The sequence below is a fragment of the Exserohilum turcica genome, assembly GCF_000359705.1.
Source record: "Exserohilum turcica Et28A unplaced genomic scaffold SETTUscaffold_11, whole genome shotgun sequence".
NCBI classification, from domain to species: Eukaryota; Fungi; Ascomycota; class Dothideomycetes; order Pleosporales; family Pleosporaceae; genus Exserohilum; species Exserohilum turcicum.
The window spans coordinates 1,567,003-1,587,677 of NW_007359926.1; the positions used below are offsets into that span (position 1 = coordinate 1,567,003).

The 20,675-nt window shown below is 54.0% G+C and overlaps 8 protein-coding genes and 1 non-coding gene across 9 annotated transcripts; 5 read left to right on the forward strand and 4 right to left on the reverse strand.

The window, feature by feature from the left end:
* Window positions 1-662: 662 nt before the first annotated feature.
* SETTUDRAFT_45656 (uncharacterized protein) lies at window positions 663-1,543 on the reverse strand (the record flags this gene model as incomplete). Its single annotated transcript, XM_008023744.1, has 1 exon — window positions 663-1,543. One exon carries the CDS (start codon window positions 1,541-1,543, stop codon window positions 968-970), a length of 576 nt encoding a protein of 191 aa, XP_008021935.1. The 3' UTR covers window positions 663-967.
* A 1,597-nt stretch (window positions 1,544-3,140) lies between these two features.
* Window positions 3,141-4,664, reverse strand: SETTUDRAFT_167312 (uncharacterized protein). The gene is made up of 5 exons (XM_008024114.1): window positions 4,566-4,664; window positions 4,466-4,512; window positions 4,261-4,407; window positions 3,408-4,199; window positions 3,141-3,358 (listed from the first exon to the last, which is right to left on the reverse strand). Exons 1-5 carry the CDS (start codon window positions 4,582-4,584, stop codon window positions 3,191-3,193), a joined length of 1,173 nt encoding a protein of 390 aa, XP_008022305.1. The 5' UTR covers window positions 4,585-4,664; the 3' UTR covers window positions 3,141-3,190.
* A 537-nt stretch (window positions 4,665-5,201) lies between these two features.
* On the forward strand, window positions 5,202-6,542 carry SETTUDRAFT_167313 (uncharacterized protein). Its single transcript, XM_008024115.1, has 3 exons — window positions 5,202-5,429; window positions 5,481-5,634; window positions 5,690-6,542. The coding sequence occupies exons 2-3, from the start codon at window positions 5,624-5,626 to the stop codon at window positions 6,354-6,356; spliced, it is 678 nt and encodes a 225-aa protein (XP_008022306.1). The 5' UTR covers window positions 5,202-5,429; window positions 5,481-5,623; the 3' UTR covers window positions 6,357-6,542.
* Window positions 6,543-6,889: 347 nt separating this feature from the next.
* SETTUDRAFT_167315 (uncharacterized protein) lies at window positions 6,890-11,267 on the forward strand. Its single transcript, XM_008024116.1, has 4 exons — window positions 6,890-6,987; window positions 7,088-7,357; window positions 7,454-10,339; window positions 10,388-11,267. The coding sequence occupies exons 2-4, from the start codon at window positions 7,267-7,269 to the stop codon at window positions 11,068-11,070; spliced, it is 3,660 nt and encodes a 1,219-aa protein (XP_008022307.1). The 5' UTR covers window positions 6,890-6,987; window positions 7,088-7,266; the 3' UTR covers window positions 11,071-11,267.
* A 257-nt stretch (window positions 11,268-11,524) lies between these two features.
* Window positions 11,525-12,788, forward strand: SETTUDRAFT_167316 (uncharacterized protein). Its single transcript, XM_008024117.1, has 3 exons — window positions 11,525-11,689; window positions 11,781-12,030; window positions 12,169-12,788. The coding sequence occupies exons 1-3, from the start codon at window positions 11,615-11,617 to the stop codon at window positions 12,642-12,644; spliced, it is 801 nt and encodes a 266-aa protein (XP_008022308.1). The 5' UTR covers window positions 11,525-11,614; the 3' UTR covers window positions 12,645-12,788.
* Window positions 12,789-12,832: 44 nt separating this feature from the next.
* Window positions 12,833-14,590, reverse strand: SETTUDRAFT_25742 (uncharacterized protein; the record flags this gene model as incomplete). Its single annotated transcript, XM_008023661.1, has 1 exon — window positions 12,833-14,590. The coding sequence occupies one exon, from the start codon at window positions 14,588-14,590 to the stop codon at window positions 12,833-12,835; it is 1,758 nt and encodes a 585-aa protein (XP_008021852.1).
* Window positions 14,591-15,338: 748 nt separating this feature from the next.
* On the reverse strand, window positions 15,339-16,545 carry SETTUDRAFT_102477 (uncharacterized protein; the record flags this gene model as incomplete). The annotated part of the gene is made up of 2 exons (XM_008024118.1): window positions 15,339-15,724; window positions 15,774-16,545. 2 exons carry the CDS (start codon window positions 16,543-16,545, stop codon window positions 15,339-15,341), a joined length of 1,158 nt encoding a protein of 385 aa, XP_008022309.1.
* Window positions 16,546-17,519: 974 nt separating this feature from the next.
* SETTUDRAFT_103139 (uncharacterized protein) lies at window positions 17,520-19,456 on the forward strand (the record flags this gene model as incomplete). Its single annotated transcript, XM_008024119.1, has 3 exons — window positions 17,520-17,622; window positions 17,730-18,861; window positions 18,910-19,456. The coding sequence occupies 3 exons, from the start codon at window positions 17,520-17,522 to the stop codon at window positions 19,454-19,456; spliced, it is 1,782 nt and encodes a 593-aa protein (XP_008022310.1).
* A 406-nt stretch (window positions 19,457-19,862) lies between these two features.
* On the forward strand, window positions 19,863-19,952 carry SETTUDRAFT_t94. The gene has a single exon. It is a non-coding gene; the product is annotated as a tRNA-Asn (tRNA).
* The last annotated feature ends 723 nt before the right edge of the window (window positions 19,953-20,675 follow it).

The window sequence follows — 20,675 nt, forward strand, 5'->3', positions numbered from 1 at the left end:
ATACAGGTTTGGAACGCGATAATACCAACCAAGGTGTGCAAAAGTGGAGACTTCTCACTCCTTGGTTCCAGTTCTTGTTGCTATGGAGGGAGGGGAGAGAGAGAGAGAGAGAGAGAGCCCTTGCTGATGGGCGGGCGTGGATAGTACAAGGTGGGGAGGGGGGGGGGAAAGGGGACCCGTCAACGGGTAGCGCGGCATCTCACGTGGTGTTGGTGCAAGGCGCAGGGAGACGAAAGCGTACGTCCATGTGCAATCCAAGCCAGTTGACATTGGCTGTGAAGGAGCAAGTGGCAAACACATGTTGGTTTAGCAACTGGGATGATGCGTGTACATTTCAAGCAGGTTTCATCACGCTTTGGATAGATGGATGGGTGGATGCATCATGGATGGATGGATGGATGGATGGATGGAGCTTGCACGTTTTGATTTGCTAGCTACAAAATTGGAACGTGTATGGGGGAAAAAGAGACCCGTCATCTGTCCAGCTCAACACCTGATGCAGTGGAGCGCTTACGAAATGAAGCTACGGACAGGCGAGATGCCGTACATACTTTGGTTAAGAAATAAAAAAGAAAACACACACTTGGGTATTTGACAAAACAAAAGCGACCGATGCCACACTCCAGCACTTGGAGGGGATGAACAAGGAAATTTTTTTTTCGTGCGTCCATGATTTGCAAGAATGGGGGGGGGCCATTTGACCATGCCTTTCTATGGTGGTGTATCTGGCCTGGTTCCTTGATTTTGTGTAGGTTTTGTTGGGAGAGTGGTGGTGGTGAGGATGAACGCCGTCGATGCTCCTTGTAGTGGCCAAAAAGGGAAATGATAAACTCCGTGGTGAAATACCCAAATGGAAAAAAAAACTGGGCAATGTGACTATTGGTTTCGTGTTCGTGTCTGGGCGGCCTATTTGGGATGTTTTGGCAGAGGCGGCGCCGGCGCTTGTTGTTGATGGTGGCTGCTAAAGTCACCTGCCGCCGACAGAGGCGGTCCTGCCAGGAGAGTACTCGCCCCGGCGACGAGCCTCGTCGCGGATAAACTTGTCGACGTGTTGGTCGGCCTCGGCCCTGCTCACACCAGCCGTGAGGTAGCCACCGACTTCGTTTTCGAGCTCGAGAGGCGTGACTGCTCCCGGGCTGGCTAGAGGCTCGAGACGGGGACTGGTTGGCTTGGGCCCAAAGCCCTTGTGCTGGCGAGTGGTGTTGGCAATGAGCTGCTGCTGGTAGAGGTACATTTGTCGTTGGACCTCGAACTGGCGGTTGGTGGAGCGGGGCGAGGCAGGTGAGTGGGGGCTGTCGGGACCAGAGGCAGGCGTGTTGGCCTGGCTCGAGTGGGCCGAGGTTTGCGAGGAAGCATAGTTTGCTGGGTGGAAGCGAGGCAGTGAAGGGAGCCTCAGATGGGCGGCAGGGCCGTGGTTGCTGGACTGGCGAGGGTTCATGGCGGGCCGTCGTCGAGCCTGGGAGGGGATGTCGAGAGGCTGGGACCTGGGAGACAGAGGAGAACTGATGGCAGGCATGTTGCGATCAGAAGGTCGCGGGGGCATGTTCTGGTGATGGTGGGAGGCGTCGGGCCTAAAGATGAGTCGCGAAAGGGAGGGCGAGGCTGGCGGAAATGTCATATGACGAGGTGGCGAGAGGGCCTCGTGTGACCTTTTGAGCAGAGGCAAGGTGGTATATGTATGTATGGAGGAAGCGCGAGATGGTGGTGGGAAGGTCGCGGTGTGCCGAGCGGCTACGCACAGGCTGCGGCGGCGTGCAATATATCTAGCAGCGGGAGGGTCCAGCACAGGCGTTGGCCGTGGACAGGCAGATGCAGGCGTCGGGCATGGTAGCCGATGCTATTGGAATGGACTGGAATGGGACGGCGGTGATCTTCCGCTTGCGAGGCGCGCCGTCGTGCGGTAATGGTGCCTGGGAGGGCGGCAGGGTTGGGGCAGGGTTGGGGCAGCGAGGGTGAGGGCCTGAGTTGTCCCGAAAGCTGGGTCCACAGGCGCCAAGCGGCACGCCTGTGGGAGCACGACGACGGGTACAGAGCCTCGCACTCGTGTCCATGATGCAGACGCACACGCCGACGTGGTTAATCTCGTCATGGCCTTGGCCTGCCTTGCCGTGCCATCCCTGCGTCGTTGGTGCTGGGGGTGCAAAATGCTCGCCAGGCCCGCACGCCGTGGCAGCAGTGGCAGCCGCAGAATAGCGACAGCATGCCTGCAATGACGCACTGCGCAGTGCCGCCTCTTCTTGCTGTCTGTGTGTGTGTGTGTGCGTGCCAAATTCCCGGCGCTAAACGCGTCCATGGCAAAGCCCGATTCCTGTCTGCCCTGCAGCAGCTCGTCCCCGTTCGCTGCACCCGCCGCACACCAGAATGCATGCATGCATGCTGCGTCATGTAGACGCTACTTACAACACGACATGGCACCACAATGGCCCAGCAGCTGCCCCCGCCAGAAACAGCTTGGACGCGAAGACGCATCTTGCACCCAGCTGGAACCCCCACTCCAAGCAAGCCATCGAGATCCAAGACTATACGCGTCGTTTGCCTTGCTCTGCCCGCCGTCGACCCCAGACTTCGCCGAGCCCTCCGTAGCCATGGCCCCTACGTGCTGTCTACCCACCGAGCCAGCTCTGCTAGCCCCAACTGTAACGGCGCTTCGTCCGTCACTTGTAGACAGCGCCTCGTGCTGCGTCGCGACCCTGCCTGGTACTCATGACGATGCCGCCGAAAGCTTATTCCATCTACCCATTAGACATGTCGCGGCACTGAGCCCAGCCCGCACATGCCGTCATGCTCTTCGCCTGCCCGCCCGCACCACAAACGCCTCGACACGCACAATGACTGAAATGTACCCAACCTCGCTCCCTCCAAACGCCATCTAGTCAATCTTGCCACAATCCAACCCCGAATGCCTCCCACAATGCCCAACGTGCCACTGCACCATTCATCACCACATGCCCCTAAGCCCACACCGGCTCCCGGCTAGCCCAAACCACTCTACCATGACGCTATGCGTGGCCCTCGACACTCGTCTCCCTAGGCATACCACATGGTACACGACACATGCCCGCAACACAAATACATAGCAATGCAAGCAACTGTTACACATGTCAATCTCACGAGGCGAAGCACGCCGCTCAATGTCTGTGCCGTGAATGGGTTGCATTGCTTGCTGGACTGCACTGTCGGCCTCTACTATCTATCCTCTTGCCCCGAGCTTCTCCAGCGCACGTGCACCCTGCTCTTCCCACTCGGCCTTTGATATCCACATGTTCTCCTTGTCCGCCATGATGTTCGCCAGCACCGCCCCTCCCAGGAACACCATGTGCCTTCGCCGCGGCGGATCCTCGATGCGCACCTTGAATTTCTACCCCCCTGTTAGCACCACCCACCAACATGCTTGACTGCACACTCACGTTGAGTCGCTCTGGGTTGCCCCCCAGCACCTTGGTGAGCCACAGCTGCTTGAGCTCCTTCTCCAGCCGACTGGGCAGACCCGGGTACATGCTGCTGCCGCCACTGAGCACAATCGCCTTGTACAGACTGCTCCTGACATCCACGTCTGCAGCCTGGATCGTGTTGAACAGGAACTCGGCGATACCAGGCTGTTCCACGTCCACCAGATGCGGCTGGAACAGACACTCGGGAGCCTCGAAGCGCTCGCTGCCCACTCGAATCACCCGCCCGTCCGGCAGCGTATACGACTCGACCAGCACTGTCGTGTCTTCGCTGAGCCGCTGGTCCAGCTCGAGATCGTAAGACACGTAGCAGAGCTTTTCCTTGATCTGACGCACCGTTTCGAAATCCGCCGTTCGGTTGAGCGCGTATCCTCTTCGTAGCAGCAGGGCAATGAGGTTGCGCGTTACATCTCGTCCGGCCACATCGAGACGGCGAGTGAGGTGGTTGAGCACGGTGCTTTCGTACACGGGAACGATATGTGTCACACCGTCGCCAGAGTCCACAACCACTCCAGACGAGAGACCCTGCGCATACAGAGCAAGCACGGCCTGAATAGCCACGTAGACTCCCCCGAACCCGTAGCGTTCAAACATGACCTCGCACATGGTCTCGCGGTTCTTGAGAGGGTTCATAGGCGGCTCCGTGAGCAGGATCTTGCGGCCCGTCGGGTCAATCTTCATCTTCTCGTGGAAAGTGTAGTCCCACAGTTGTTGCATGTCGTCCCAACGCTTCACGATACCGTTCTCCATCTGCACCACAAGCAGTCAGTACGTGCTTCTGCCCCTGTCATTCCTGTGTAGCAAGACGTACCGGGTAGGTAATCTGAAGCATTGAGCGCGCTGCTGCCGCCTCGTCACCGCACATGATGTCCTTGAGCTGAATGTCACCGCCATCCCGCTCCTCGGTTCGTAGAATGGGCCGGCCGACTATTGACGGATACTGGTGGTCTGGGAAGTTCTGCAACCCCAAGAGTCAGCTTTGCAGCCTTCGCGGTTGTGCTCCTGTAGACACTCACCTGCCCGGCATAACCCGCCTTGAGGAAACCAGTACCGCCGTCGAGCACTAATTGAGAGGTAAGCCAAGCTCAGAGCGGTCCGCAAAACAGCAATGCCTACCAATAGGAGCTTCAGCCATCTTTTCAAAAGCTCTACAGAGGGGGGTGAGGTGAGGGAGGTGGATGTCGAGAGCTGGCTGTAGCTCAGTGTTGCGTGCCTGGAGGTTGACGTTGGCGGCGGGGCGCTGATGGTTGGCCGGGGGTCCGTGACCACTCAAACAGGCGAGGTACGTAGAAGGGCGAGCTGCAACTTGAAAACAGGCAGCTGCTTTTGATAATGGCAGAATATGGGTGACAGAAGCAGATTGCCCGTCTCGACAAGGCACAGAAATGCTGCGTTATTGGGTTTCAACACCCCGCGCTTCTGCTTGGGCATCCAACGGCAATGGCTAGCGCACTGCTCACAGAGCCCCCATGGATGCAATCACGAAAAAAAAAGAAACAAGACTACTCTCGAGTGCCGTCCCTTCAATATCTGCAGTGCCCATGCTGTATACCGCATGGTTGAGTCTGGCTTGCGGCACCCGCGGTCACCCACCTGGCGCCTGCCCGCATGGTCACCCACCCCGAGAAGTCGCGACTTGCACATCGCTTAGCGACATGGCCCGAGCGCCCACTCCAATATTGCGTATCTCAGCAACACCAACTCGAACTTTCTCCCTCCAGCCGCATCTACTAACAGCAGCCCGGTCAAAATGCCTTTCGTAAGTACGCCTTGAGTCGCACTCGCAATTGCAATCCCCTCGTCCCATGGCCCTGGTGGCAACCCCGCTTCGACGGTTTGTCGAGTGGAGTCTTTGCGAGATGCTTCGAATGCGGGTTTGAAGCGCAAATCGCTGACTCTGGGAAAAGTCCAAGCTCCAGAAGAACGACGCCTACTTCTCGCGGTACCAGGTCAAGTACAAGCGCCGCCGACAGGGAAAGAGTACGTACTGGGCGAACTGGCCGCTTTGCGACTGCATCTAACAGCTGGCAGCCGACTACTATGCCCGTAAGAGGTTGATCACCCAGGCCAAAAACAAGTACAATGCGCCCAAGTACCGCCTCGTCGTTCGCTTCACCAACAAGGACATCATCTGCCAAATTGTCCACTCCGAGATTGGCGGAGACAAGGTTCTCATGGCTGCTTAGTAGGTGCCACGCGAATGCACTGCACAGGGCCTTGTGTGGCTAACCAATGCACAGCGCTCACGAGCTGAAGGCCTACGGCATCACGCACGGTCTTACCAACTGGGCTGCTGCCTACGCCACCGGTCTCCTTCTTGCCCGCCGTGTGCTCAAGAAGCTCGAGCTGGACCAGAGCTTCGTCGGTGTCGAGGAGGCCGATGGTGAATTCACCCTCACCGAGGCGGCCGAGGTTGACGGCGAGGAGCGCCGCCCCTTCAAGGTGTTCCTTGATGTCGGTCTCGCCCGCACCTCGACTGGTGCCCGTGTCTTCGGTGCCATGAAGGGCTGCTCTGACGGTGGTGTCTTCGTTCCCCACTCGGAGAACCGTTTCCCCGGATACGACATGGAAGCCAAGGAGCTCGACGCTGAGACGCTCCGCAAGTACATCTTCGGTGGCCACGTTGCCGAGTACATGGAGACGCTGGCCGATGACGACGAGGAGCGCTACAAGTCTCAGTTCAGCGGCTACATCGAGGACGACATCGAGGCTGACGGTCTCGAGGAGCTCTACCAGGAGGCGCACAAGCAGATCCGCGAGGACCCCTGGAAGAAGGAGGAGAGCTCTGCACCCAAGAAGACCAAGGAGGAGTGGAAGGCCGAGTCGAAGAAGTACAAGACGCCCAAGCTCACCAAGGCGGAGAAGGAGGAGCGTGTCAAGGCCAAGATTGCCGAGATTACCTCTTAAGCGGTTGCTTTTTCTTGTTCACACTCTGTTCTATCATGACAAAAGCACGGCCCTGGCGTCTGGTGATGATGTGGGAAGGACAGCGGTGTGCTGGCAGGATGCATGTTCTTTACTTAGCCCTTGACGACCTCAATGAGATGATGAGACGGCAGGCGACTGCTGGCTCTCTCACAAGCAAGATACCCCCCCTTTTCCAAACGATTGTGCTCCCACTCCGCTCGTCCTGTGTAGATGAAACATGCTGAACTCGCCAAACGTGACGCAGGCAGCTGCGCCATCACAGCCGCCGACGCCACATGGGCGAGTCTTGGCCCTGGCTGGCTGGCTGGCTGGCTGGCTGGCTGGCAGGCATCGCGTCATGTCTCAAGGGTAACGCTGTCTTGTTGAAGCGGTCAGCCAGGCCGGGGCTGTCGCCAGCCACGTTTACTCAGCAAAGTGCATCAGCTGCCAGATACGGCGTCAGCTGCGAAAGGTGAGATGGAGGTATATAGACGACGATCCGAGCTGGTGCGGATGGACACGAGTGCGAGCCCGTCGAGGCTTACTTAGGGGAGAGGGCCAGGAGATCCGAAGCCATCTGCCGAGCGCCTTTCGTCATCGCCCCGGCTCCCACAATCAGCTTCAAGTGCACGTACGCTACCCTCACTCCGCATCGGCCGAAGGCCGCACGGGACCGCCATTTGCAATCGCCCAACAAGCGCAACAAGAATAATAATAATCATAATAAGTAGTCGCCCGTACTTGTTTCGCCCCTCTCGACGGTGCGGCATCTTTCAGGGTTTGGCGCCGTTTCCAACCAAGCCGTGGTGTGATTCCTTGCCTCCGGATAGCGAGAAACCCCGCAGATTCCGGTCATTCTCACCGCGCGCGTCAGCAACCCGGGGCGCATGGCGACGCCCCTAGAGACACAATGACTGCCATACAAGCACCCACCGACACAGCATCCGCCATGGAGGACATCCATGGTGTCGATGTATCGTGGCTGCACCACTCGACTAGAGGTAAGGCCCGCCTAACATGGAGTGGAGACGTCTCGGCTTTGCGGCGCGACCCTGGGGATTTGGACAGCCCTGCTAATATTGCCTCTTCACTTGTAGACCATCATCATCGCCAGCATGTCTCTTCGTCGCCCGGCTGGAGCAAAGATGCGCCGCCCAAAACCCTGTCGAATGGTGGCATATCCGCCAGATCCCGCCACGACGAGCAGCAACAGACACCAGAGCCGAAACCGGCGGCCAACAGACCCGCATCTCCACCGCGGCCCCCTCCTCCTGCTGCTGCTCCTGCGGCGACCGCCACCGCGACCACGACTGCGCCCCAAAAAACACCATTGAAGCGACCAGCACTGCTCAGCCGAAATAGCTCGGAAAAGAACCTAAACGGAACCACGCCACCAGACTCGAGAAACACTTCGCGGCGCGGATCGTGGATGACGAGCTTCAGCTCCAAATTCTCTTCGCAGAACTCACCTGCGCAGACGACACATACCCAAGCCCAGGGATCACACGCAGCGTTACATGGCGCGGCCAACTCGTCACCGTCTGCGAATGGCGCCCTGAACGGCATACAGGCAGCCTCGGGAGGAACCCATGGTGCCTCTGAACCCTATGTTCCGCAACCACCCAAGAGCTCATTCGTCGGCAACGTCCTTCGGCGCCTGTCTTCGGGGTCACAGATAAGCGCCTCTGGCAAGGTCTACCCGAATGGAGGCATGTGCCCGCGCAGAGTCATGAACATCGACCAGAAACGCGAGCGATGCCTAGTACCCGAACTCGACCAGAACAAGTTGCGGAAAGTCGCTTTCTGTGTGGATGTCGAGATTGCGGCAGGGCCCAAGTACAAAGACGATGTGGATACAAACGAGAAGCAGTCAAAGCGCAAAGAGAACAACAAGATGAAGGAGCGTGGCGAGGGAGAAGCACTCAAAAATCCAGATGCTGTGGCGGATCAAAAGGACAAGAAAGGCGTCATCGCCGTTGCGCAAGAAGCTTTTGGCAATGAAAAACAGCCAAACCCAGAGGGCACTATAGTCGAGGACAAGCAGGAGATAAGCAAAAAGAAGGAAAAGAAGAAGCGATCAGAAGCTGAACGTAAAGAAAGGAAAGAGAAGAAGCGCAGGAAAGCCGAAGAGAATGGTACCATACCTTTGGAGCTCACCAGAGACGACGACAGTGGTAGTGCTGAAGGTGTACCCGCTCCGGCTGGGACGACAGCTCCTCGCGCTCAGGACCGGCCGACGATTGATCCCCTGCGCATTTACAGGCGGTGTTGCCAGCTACGCGAATCGCCAATCCTCAAACGCATTAGCGACCAACTGGCAGCCCCCCGTGCATGCGCCGTTGTTCAGCCGGGTGTTGTTATCTCTCTAGATTTGACTGGGTCGCGGTTACAACTAGCAGATGTCCTGACTCTATCAGACTGGCTAGCCATCGTACCTGTGAAGAAGCTGTTCTTGGAAGACGCCGATCTGACCGACGAAAAGATTCGCGTCATTCTCGCCGGGCTTCTGGCCGCCAAAGTCCCAGAACCACCAAAACGTCGCAGTCAGTCAAGCGATGGACCCCAAGACGGACTTTGCCAACAAGGCTCCTGCGCTGTCAAGAAACTTGTCTTGAAAAACAACCCGAAAATCACATCCGAGGGCTGGAAACACATTGCTCTGTTTTTGTACATGTGTAAATCCATCGTGGCCATGGACGTGTCAATGATCCCATTCCCAAACCCTCAACCACCCGTCGCCTCCCCGTCACCTGCGGATAGCACGCAAACCTCGTCGCATGCCAAGGACGGCAAGTCAGGAGATATTGCAGACATATTCTCAAAGGCCATTTCCGAACGCTTGGGTGGTGCTGAGCTCCAAGAACTGGCCATGGCTGAGTGCAACCTGACCTCTTCGAGTGTTCGCAAAATCATCGATGGCTGTATTGTTAGTGGCATCCAGCGCCTTAGCCTTGCCACAAACGACCTGGACGCGGAAGGATTAGAACATGTGCTCAAGTACGTGCGCTCTGGAGTATGCCAAGGTCTTGATCTTGGAGGCAACGACCTCCGATCTTGGATAGGCCAGCTCGGCGAGTGCATAAGCCAGTGCAAAAACAGTCAGTTTTGGGCATTATGCTTGCAGGATACTGGGCTCACACCCGACTCGCTCAAGACACTTCTCCCAATTCTGGTATCTCTGCCATCCTTCAAATTCTTGGATCTTTCATATAACAGGGGTCTTTTCTCAGGCCAGACCGCACTGTGTCTGCTGAGAAAATACATGCCTCAGTTCAAGGAGCTGAAGCGGATACATTTGATGAGTGTCGACATAAAGCCCGAGGATGCCATAGCCATTGCGGAAATCCTTCCCGACTGTCCTCAGATCGCCCATATCAACATTCTCGAGAATCCCGAAATTACACGTGTTGCAAATTCCACCGACGAAGAAACCCAAGAAGATGCGGCTGCGCTGTATGCATCTCTGGCACTCGCGGCCAAATTGACAAAATCGCTCATATGCGTCGACGTCGACATACCGGCCCCTGAGCAGAGCGAAGTCATCAAGGCACTTGCGAAACAAGTCGTGGCGTACTGTCTGCACAACATTGAATCCATGAACGAAGTGCCCGAGCTCCGTACCGCACTAAAGGAGGTCGAAGTACCCGGGATTTTGATGCGCCTTGTAGCTCCAGGGGATGCCGATGGTAAAGAGAACGACGAGTCATCATCTGCTGCTGACAATGACTATATTGTTGGTGGCACAGGTATCGCCAAGGCTCTGAGCTACTGCCTGTCTCACAAGGACTCCAACCTCCGTCGGCTGTCAGCCTCCGCAAGCGGCACATCTACTCCAAGAAGTCGCAGCGTAGTTCCAGTACTCGAAGAGCCCTGTAAAGCAAGAGCCATGTCCAAGGATCTTCTTGATACGGCGCGCAACACACGATTTAGGATCCAGCCCGCCTTGGCTCGGGAAGCGAAGTGTGGCAATGATATGAATTACCGTACGTCATGTGATTGTTCCAGCTTGTGGGTGACGCTAACATGTGCAGGTCGTTTACTGTTCCTGGATCAAACGCTCCTGGGCATGATACAGCGCTTCGAGGATGAATACCCAGAAACTCGTCTCCAACCGTCAGATGCTGTTTCTATTTCTAGCTCGATACCGAGCAGCTCGCCGCCTGTTTCTGCAGTACCGACTCTTGAAAATAGCGCTGTTTCCGACACGATGACTCCTGAATCCGATGAAGACGAGCCCTCCACCATTCGCTCGCGCCATAATTCAGACGTGTCCCTTGCATCTCGGCACATGTCACTCGAAGAGGGCCGTCTGCATCGCTTTGGCCACCGCGTGCGGACTGGTCTTCTCAACAATTCTCGTCCCACCACACCCGATGTCCCCAACAATCACAGTTCCATGATCTCCGGCACAGCGGAAGATGAAGGCATTCCCGAACATATTCTGGCCTTGCGTGCGTACTTCCAGAACCACAGTGGCGGAGAGGTGAAGGATATAATTGAGGGCAAGGGCTGGGAAGAAGCCTTCAACAGGATAGTAGAGAATGCCGAGGAATTGAAGAACTTGGAGCGAGACGACCCCCACCACTTCAAGATTTTTATGGATAGTCAAGTCGCCGCGTTGAAGAATCGGAATCCGGATATCCACGCGTCTGGAGAGAAGGATGTAAAGAGTAATGTTGATGAAGATGGCGATGATTTTGCTGTTGAAGATTAGGTTATGGCTTGTTATCCGCAACGGCGGACTGGATTGTACGATAGGTTTGATACTTGGGCCTTGAGTTAGGATTCCGGAACACCTCGGATGACTTTGGTGATTCTTTTCTGTCGTTATAATATGTAAGCATTTTGCCTATCGTCCCCCAGTGGCGGCGTAGGTAAATGGTATTCTTAATACTACTTCAATACCGATTCTGTCTTGGCCAGATCTTGTGTGTGATGGTTGTTTCGGCAGTCTGTAAAAGAACGCGAGCTTGGCAGTGTATGTGATAAGGTGCTGTATGATCCAGGGCCACCGACTGAAGACCTTTACAAGGTCGTCTTACACTCACGCCACCACGAACCACTTTCGCGACACACACCACCTCCTAGCGCAAGCTCCAATCACACAGCTTCTTATACCAAGCAGCCATGCACTCTGTTAATAGAGAACCAACTACTCCGGCATCTTCAAGATGCCCAGTGTAACCACTGCCTCATTTTATCTCTTCCTGATTCTCGCCTTGACCATCCAATTCTTGCTCCCGTCGCCCCCAGCTAAAATGGCCTCGCCCAACAAGCCGTGGGCCGACACGCCGTGTAAACTCGTCACGACGCCGCAATATGCCACGAAAAAAGTAACACACTTCCAAACTCTCTATCATCCAAACCCACACACATAACCCCCACTCTCACAAACAAACAAAAATCGCTGACATTGATTCGCAGACCGACATTTTCTCCACCGGCGCAACACACATGGCGCACATCCACAACGCTATTCTGCGCGGCTTCAACTCGATCTACCTGCAGGCGCCGCACGTGCTGGATGCGGATAAAGCGCCGTTTTTGGGTTACGCGCTGACGTGGTACCGGTTTGTGAAGAGCCATCATGATGATGAGGAGGAGGAGTTGTTTCCGGCTGTGGCGCGGGTGCTGGGGGATGAGCGTGTTTGGAGGGAGACGCATAGGGAACATGGTATGTACATTTCCCGCCCTTTTTTTTCGTGTCTTGGGAGATCTCGCTGGATTTTTTCAAATGTCGGGGATATGGAGACATGAGAGATTGAGAGATGTGTACATGGCTTTTCTTTTCTTTTCTAACCTGTCTTTACAGAAGCCTTCCTAGATGGTCTCGCGCAATACGAAGACTACCTAAACAGCGTATCCGGCACGCCTAGCGCCTTCAACGGCACGCAGCTGCAAGCGATAATGGCCTTGTTCCAAGAGGCCTTTTGCACGCATTTCCACAGCGAAATCAGCACCATTGCCGCCTTTGCAGAGCACCCGTCCGCACCAGCGCCGCACAGCGCCGACGCGGAAAACGCAGCCGCCGTGTTCAAAGCGTGGGGCAAGAAGACGGTCATGAAGGCTGGGACCCTCGACGTCGTCCCGTTTTTCCTGCTCAATCTCGATGCTGAGTATGAGGACGGCTTGTGGGCGGATTGGCCGCCCATGCCTAGACCGGTGCGCTGGGGCTTGGTGAATGTGGGTGGGAGCGTGCACTGGTCGTGGTGGAAGTTTGCGAGCTGCGATGCGAGTGGGAAACGGAGGGAGTTGTATGCGCTGGGACAAGGGGAGAGTAATAAATAGTAACGTGTTTGGTACGGGAATTCGTGGTGCAGTTTCTCCATGTTTCGTGCTCCAGACTCGTTTCCCGTAGTGCTGAATGGAAAGGGGAAACAAAAGTATCGGGGGCGGTGGTGATAATACAATAACGAATTGATAAGTTTCCAAGATATCCTGACACCAGAATACCTATGACGGAGCATAGTTAAAGCTTATTGCCACTTGACTAGTCCGTCTATGTGAACTTGCAGCGCGATATCATCTCCACACAGCCCTGCACTAATATGCACATTGATAGCCAACCCATCATCCCTGACCAGAAACATATCACTTCGCACGTCGTTGCCACGTAGAGGGTCATACACTTCATCTGGTATTCGCGTCTTCACAGCCTGGGGCCAAGTTCCTGCGGCCGTCGGGCCACTCTGCTGCTGCTGTGGTTGAGCGATTTCCGGGACTGCTTTGCACCAGTAGTGGCAAGTTGCACGGTTGAAGCCAAACGCGACGGGGAAATTGAGCGAATGCGCATATGTGGCTGATTGCACGCGCAGCAGCAAGGCGCCCCAGAAGTCGGTGACGTGTTCGGGGATGCGGAGTTCGTGCGAAGCCTCGTCCCAGGCGTTGCGAGGCGTCACGTTGATGATGCGGACGGCGGGCGTGGCGAGGTTGGATATCCGGCGTTGGATGGAGAAGCATTTGAAGTCGGGGGTCGTGAAGCTGGGGGGTATGGTGAGTTTTTGCCGTACGTAGATGGTCTTGAGGTGGCCGGTAGGCCAGTCGTCGATTGCAGTGAGGGTCCCAGCATCAACACGTGCGTACTGTGTGCCTCCGTCTAGACACGTGAGTGTGATGGCTAAGCGCTGGTTCATCGAGTTGCTGGATCGAATCATAGCCAGGACGCGGCCTTTGTCTTGGGGGTCTGCCAGGAACTCGAGTTGGACGCAGAGGCCGATCGGGGTCGAGGCAATGGGAAATGTAGACATGACGCTTTCGCGTTCGATGGAGCGGCAGGACTCGAACTCAGAGGGGCTTCGTGCAAGAAGACCACGATAGGTGCTTTGCTGTGACTCTTTCGCCCGCCAGGCAAACAGCGAGTAGTCGTCGGTTGTCTTGAGTATCTCTTCTTGTAAACGGATAAAGGCCTTTTCGCCTTCGCCGTATAGCAGCGGCATGTGAATGTCAAAGATTCCGAGTAAGCAGTACGCAGTATCTTCGATACGCGTACTTTGTCGATGTGCAGCCCACGACATCCTTTCCGCAACCGACACTTCACTAAGAGACCTTGTTTCTTCCAGAACGTGCACAGGTATACCTGTCGCCTCCGATAACTCTTGCAAGAATTCTACCTTCTCGCCCATCAAGGTCCAGTCCTGGAAGTAGAAGCGACACACAACGGGGGCAATGAGTTCTTGAAGCGTCCAGCCACGTTGCGTCCACCGGCTGTTGGTGAAGGCCGATCTCGCGGTTTCGGAGGCGGTCCTGAAGTCCCCATGATGGTTTTTGGGTATGTCGCTAAGATACACGATGCAGACTTCTGCGTCCCTGTACCAGCGATACATAGAGTTGATAGCTTCCTGCAGCTCGGCGCTTGAAGTCTTGTCTATACAGCATGTGTCGACCCAAAGGTAGTTGCAACCCTGGCCCCGTGCTTGCTCAGCTGCGTTGATGATTTTGCTGTAGCCCACACGCTTCATCAGATGACTCTCAGACAAGCTTCTCGATGGCACACCCGAGTTTCCTCGAATCATCATTTCCAGGGCCAACATGAGAGCTGTTTGCGCATCTTGCCCGCTTGGTGATGTCGATGCTGGTATCGGCGATGCTGAGAGCGCCCGAGCTCTGTTGATCCAGACAAATTCCTGGTGGCTCACTTCATCTGGGCCCCAGGTGTGGGAGAGGATAGCATAGACCGGAATCTCATTGTCGTTGAACCATCGAAGCTCGAGTGTTCTTGTATCAATGAGCCGCATGGCAGGTTGTGCAAGGCGTTGGTGCAGAAAGTCATTAAGGTGGGGATAGAGTGGTGGGGTCCTTCGATCCTGATCAGCGAATCCTCGTCTTCAAGAATGGGGCCTCCCGCTCAATCATGGTCAGCATTCAGTCTCGACTCACCATATAGTCTTCTACATCATTGACAAGCCGTTTCACTCTCACGTATAATCTCTCGTCGTTTTGTTGTCGGACATAATGACTTGATGCGTATTTTGTTTGTGCGGGGGAAAACCTACTTTATACCTGACAACGGGCATTATGCTTCGCGCTTGATAGAAGGAATCGTCACCCATCTACCTACAGGGATTTGGTTTCAGAACTGCCGTGAAGATAGAAACTTCCAAGCATGTAAGTGAGTATCATGAAGACATTTCCAGCTGCACGTGTCAAACAAATGCTTCACAATGTGGAAATAGAGACGAGAAAAGATTGCGTCTTCCCTCAATTATATTAATATACATAAAAAAGTCTCTTCATCAGCAGATCCAGTTGATCTTGATGTGTACCTTGATAATGACAAAGATAGACAATGCACGCATTCAAAGTCCACCGCGCTTCCATTTCGCATATTAATGTCCTGCTGATTTTCTGCCTCAAGCTGAGTTCTGGCAGTACCTTCCAAGCTCATCCAATGTAAATCCCCAATAATCCTGGTGAAAGTGATTTATACTCATCTGACACGAATTCGCTCCTTCGGAAGATGAAAAAGAGCAGAGGAGCCAGTCGCTAGACGTGGTCGGCAGCATTCTGGCGAGAGACTTCAAAGTCATGCTCGATAAGAATTTCGTTGCTGCTCGTGTTGTTGCGCACGGGTGCTATAGGAGTGAGGGCTATGCCCGCGGTGTCCCGGCTCTTCGCATCCGACCATATACTCATCTTACGACCTTTATCGTGGACAGCAGAGCCTTCAACAACTGTACTACCAGAAGTTGTGTCGCAGAAATTGTTGTTGATAAGGCGCTGGTGAGCATCGGGTCCTCTTGAAGCAAGGTTCTGGTCATTCACAATTCCTGCCCAGATTGCTGACAGTGGGAGGAAGATGCAAACAACTGTAAGGACATGCGAAACAATCTCGGGAAGGATTTGTGCAAACTGCAGGGAGGCGAAAATCGCTGAAAGCATGTTAGTCAAGGTTTATATTAATATGGGCATTTGGCGTACCTGGAATCAGCATTGTCTGACAGCCCATGATGAAGACAACCTGCATCGGCCCAAACTGAGGCATATTGAGACGGCGTCTCTGGATAATAGCGTAGCCAAGCTTGTAGGTGAAGACGCCGCTGAAAAGCCAGATCGAAACAGCCTGCAGCATATAGGAGATGGAGACCAGGCCCTCAATCGAGCTTGTGTCCTTGTAGGCCAATGTCAACTTTGTGTTGTAATATACAGCCGCAAATCTGTATCCAAACGAGACCAAGGCCATGGAAGTTGTAACGCCCATAATAATGCTGCGCTGGAGAGAAGGTGTGGTGACGCAGACGGTCCATACTTGGAGACTGAGTGAGACGTAGATCAAGGCATTGACCAGCATGCCAAAGATGTTGATCGTGATATGGGTAGCAAAGTCTCCAGACGAGATGCGACTCCAATCTTGACTGAGAATGGTATAGGGGTTGTAGAACTCGCCAGTGACCCAGGTACTGAACAGCAGACAACGAATCGCATTGGCGAAGACGCAGGCGGCGTTCAGGATGAAGATGGAAGATTTCCGCCTCTCTGACTTGGTCATGAGGACGAGAATCAGGAAAAGCATCAATGACGCCCCAAATCCAGCTCCATAGCTGATGGCAAGACGAAAACCATAGTAACGGTATTGGTCAAGCACCTGCATGTTGCTATTCACAACAACCCATCCACCCTGTCCGTCCGGGACGGTGAAATTCAAGTCCTGGCTCCAAGGATCAAAGTCTGGTGGAACTTGAACGTGCTGCATCGGTGCTGCCATGGCGCTTGATGAAGTTGAGATTTCTGCCCGAGGACTTGGCAATGGACGGTTTGGCTCCGTGGGACGAGGTCTTCGGTGGGTGATCCGACTGAAGGAATTTGAGGGCCTGTAATAGAATGGAAAATGGTAGAGGCAGGTAGTGGCTGCAAAGGAGCGTAAGGCTAGCAGCAACGACAGGTTTGAACTGCACAGAGCAGTAGATATAATAGTTAGGGATTGATTATGCTTTTTCGTTGGATATTGTTGCTAGACATTGTAGTTGGTGAGGTGACTGGGGGAAGCGCGTTCAGGTTCGGAACCGATAATAGCAACTACAGCGACGGCGTAGGATTGTCCTGCTATCTCGACTCACACATCCAACGGGCCAGGTCCAAGGTGAGTATGGGTCTCGGGTGCTCTGGAGACTCTTGCTATTGTTCGCTGGTCTCTTGAGCTGCGTGTATCTAATTGCTCGCCTCGATGAGTCTCCGTTTGGTGACGCAGAGCCAATATTCTCTGTCGTTTCCCTTCTCCTGTCTTACTACGAGTCGCAGAGTCGCTCCAAATATTATCGAAAGCCATCAGGAACGCTGTTTGGAGTGCGGAAGGAGGCTATGATGAGGTAGCGCCGAAATCCTTACTATTGTTCTTCGGCTCAGGCCGCCCACGCGCTGAGACATGTCGGATCCGTGGCACGAGCGACAAATCACACGGTAACGGGCCGTGATTGGTTTGCACAGTCGGGACGGGAAGCACATAAATCTGCAGTAGTGATACCGAATGCATATCTGCCCCTTGCGGAAGAATGCGAAGATGAAGATGCGGTTCTGCAAAGGTCAGCGATGACATGACGATCCAATGATGATTGCCGTCAGCCCCACTTATTCTGCACGTCATTGCTAGCTCCGGTGGCCCTCCACCTCGTAAACGTGATCGCGCGTTCACCCGTCCAATTCGCCACGGCGCGTCGAACAACACTCGAGATGTGGACTTTGGTCTCGCCCAGCCCAGCTGTTGCATCGGGCTCGAATGAATACGTCTTGCCAAACGAGGGCGTTGCTCATATTGTTCTGGACGAACACGCCAGTCATGCCCAAGTGGTTCGCTTGATGAACTCGCGCATGCAACGCGAGCTTGGCCGCATTGGTATGTACCCCTCCTCCATTTCCCTGGCGTTGACCTTACGTTGTTAGTCGCCGGACCGTTTGGTGTCAAGTTGGAAGCCGTCACGGAAAAATTGGCTATAGCACCTGGCCGAGCGCATGCAACTTCTTCGCCAACCGCCAGGTTTGAGTTGCAGCCACGCAATGACAATCACTCAGAAGCAATATTTCTCCGCCATGGCGATACAATACACTTTTCCTCGTTGAAGTCAAGTTTTGCATGCCAATGGACCGACTCTGAGGTCCAGGTCAACTCATCGGCCGCCCCTGATGCTCGTGCCATAGCTGCAACACCTGGGGATGAGACTGGGGATGAGACTGAGGATGAAGACTTGAATGAACCCGCTACTGCTGTGTCAGCCCAAAATAAAGAGTCCCACCCTCGAGCGACCCCACAACTTCTACATCAACAATCCTTGGTAGTTCAAGAGACGCCAATGGCAGCCCGAGTCAATAGCGCGTCAAATTCCATGACAGTCAACATTGACCCTCCAAAATTTACCGATAACATGGCTGATCCAGTGGATAAAACGCCCAACCCATCACAAAAGCCAGTGACCGAGTCGGATCCCGTAACAGAGACCTTTTCCACAGCTCGTACTGGCGAGTCACAGACCAAGTCGGCAGCAGCTCCCAAGGGGCTACAAAACGCGGATATCCCTCCGTCGGCTGACGCTTCAATGATGGGAACCGTTGCCAGCAAACGCGGAACTCCACTTCGCACAAGAATTAAAAGCTCTCCTCAGGTCCAGATTCCGCCGAGATCGACCAGAAAGCGCAGTACTTCTGCTGTCGATGAAGTTTCACAGCCTGAAGATGAAGCACGTGCAGGGCCTAATAAACGTACAAAGACAAGTAATGATGATGACATTCATGACAGTCAAGCGAGCAGTATCGTCGTGAAATCACAAGGATCTACAAAAAACAGAAAGGAGCGGATGACGGACGTTGCTGAGACGGATTCGGAAGAAGAAGATTTCACACGATCTCCCCGAAGCTCTGGACAGTCGACACCTGTCATAACAGAAGCTTACGACGGGCCTCCACCAAGAGTAGCTTCTAGCAACTCTACAATCACAAAAAACAGTCAGGCTGTCAAGCTGCTGAAGAAGCAAGGGGGAGCATATGTCGAAAAACTTACTGAAAACTTCGACGTATTATGGTAAGCTGAGTCACTACTTCAAACATGAACTTTGCTGATGGGTTGTAGTGTTAGAGATGGAGATCTCCAGAAGAAGACAAAGGTACTATATGCCCTCGCTCATGGAATTCCCATTGTCACGGACGCGTGGCTGCTGGATTCCGCAAAAAAAGGGCGTCTGCTCTCCTTGTCGGCTTACAAGCCCTCCACTTCCAAGCAAGAGGAGGAGTGGAAATTCAAATTCGATGATGTTTTTGGCAAACCACAAACGCCTTTCAAGGGCTATACCATCCATTTCACAAAAAGCCTCAAGGCTGTGTACGAGTCGTTTTCCGAAGTCACGGCCGTGTGCAAAGCTGCGGGTGCGAGGAATGTTACATCCACCAGGATGAATACAACCGGAGATAACATTGTACTCGCAAGCAGCTACGAAGATGATCCAGAGGCACAGAAGCTGATCAAGGATGGCATAACTTGCTATACCAAAGATCTCTTTACCTACAGCATCTTTCGCGGCATTCTCGATCTCGAAAGCGACGAGTTCAAGATCAACGGGCCTGTCTCCGGTAGCGCAAGCTCCAAAGAGAATAATAAGCGAGGTCGGAAGAGTACGTAGGATATGAGCATCTGGTTGTCAGTCCGACGGGGCTGGATAGCGACGTATGTATGTCTACGACTTTTGATCAAGTTTTACTGCATAGCCAGTGAAGCATTCAGGTTGACTGCATCCAATCAGCGTATCGTATTCCAAGAGCCACCACGTTTGCATGTAGGCAACAAATGAAGCGACGCGACACAGGCTAAGCCTACCATACTTCAATCTATCCCAGTGTGTTCTGCGGCGTCTTATGCCCCATGTAAGCGAATCAGACCCACTTCCTACCCCCACTCTGACCATTCAGAACACCTTACCCTCGTCCACCTTTGTAAGGCACATTATATGTCGCGGAATATAACAGCTGCAACCCGCCAGTCTTCCATCAATCACATGACAATAAGCCACGAGCAAATCCAGCTCAACATCCTCCGTGGCGCAATTGGCTAGCGCGTCTGACTGTTACAAGCTCTTGTAGCTCATCAGGAGGTTGGAAGTTCGAGCCTTCCCGGGGGAGCAGCTTTTTTTTATTCCAGCTGAGCCCTGAGCCATGGGAGGAAGTTTGATTTTTGGTAACAAGGGATTGTGGTTGTGGGGAAGGGTTGGCAATAGCGCGGCGTTAGCGCAGGGCTCATTGCGGGATTGCAGGTAAAAAGTCGACGGAAGACAAGTCAATATGACTGAGCGACGCAACATTTTTTGCACTTGGATGGCGGGTGAGTCTGAAAAATGCCAGAGAGCGGATTGTGTGTTTTGATTTATCCTCATTTAGCCATTTGTCCGTTCTAATGTCTGATATACATGACCTTCAGCTCGTCTCTCACTACTCACGGCACAACCTACTCATTGCGATGATTTCACACTCCATTGTCGCACCCCTGATCTTGTGAGCCCATGTGTAGTACTTCCATCTCACTGCGGCAAGCACCTGTTTCAAGAATCTGACAAGCGCAATTAAAGCCTATTCTGGAAGTCAGCATGGCCAAGAATTGCGGCTGAAGGCACGGCACGCATGGCTGTGGGGCTAGGTAACTAGCCCCACCACAAAGTGCGCGCGACCACAAAGTGCGCGCGCGCCTTACAACCACCTCAACCTCAACGCGTCGTATCCCCACCACCATGGCTAATATTGAGGCTGCGCTTGCAGCTATTAATGCCCTAGGACCTGATGAGCCTTTTTCGTATACAGATATTGCAAAAAAATATAGTGTTGTTCGATCTACGCTTACCCGAAGACACC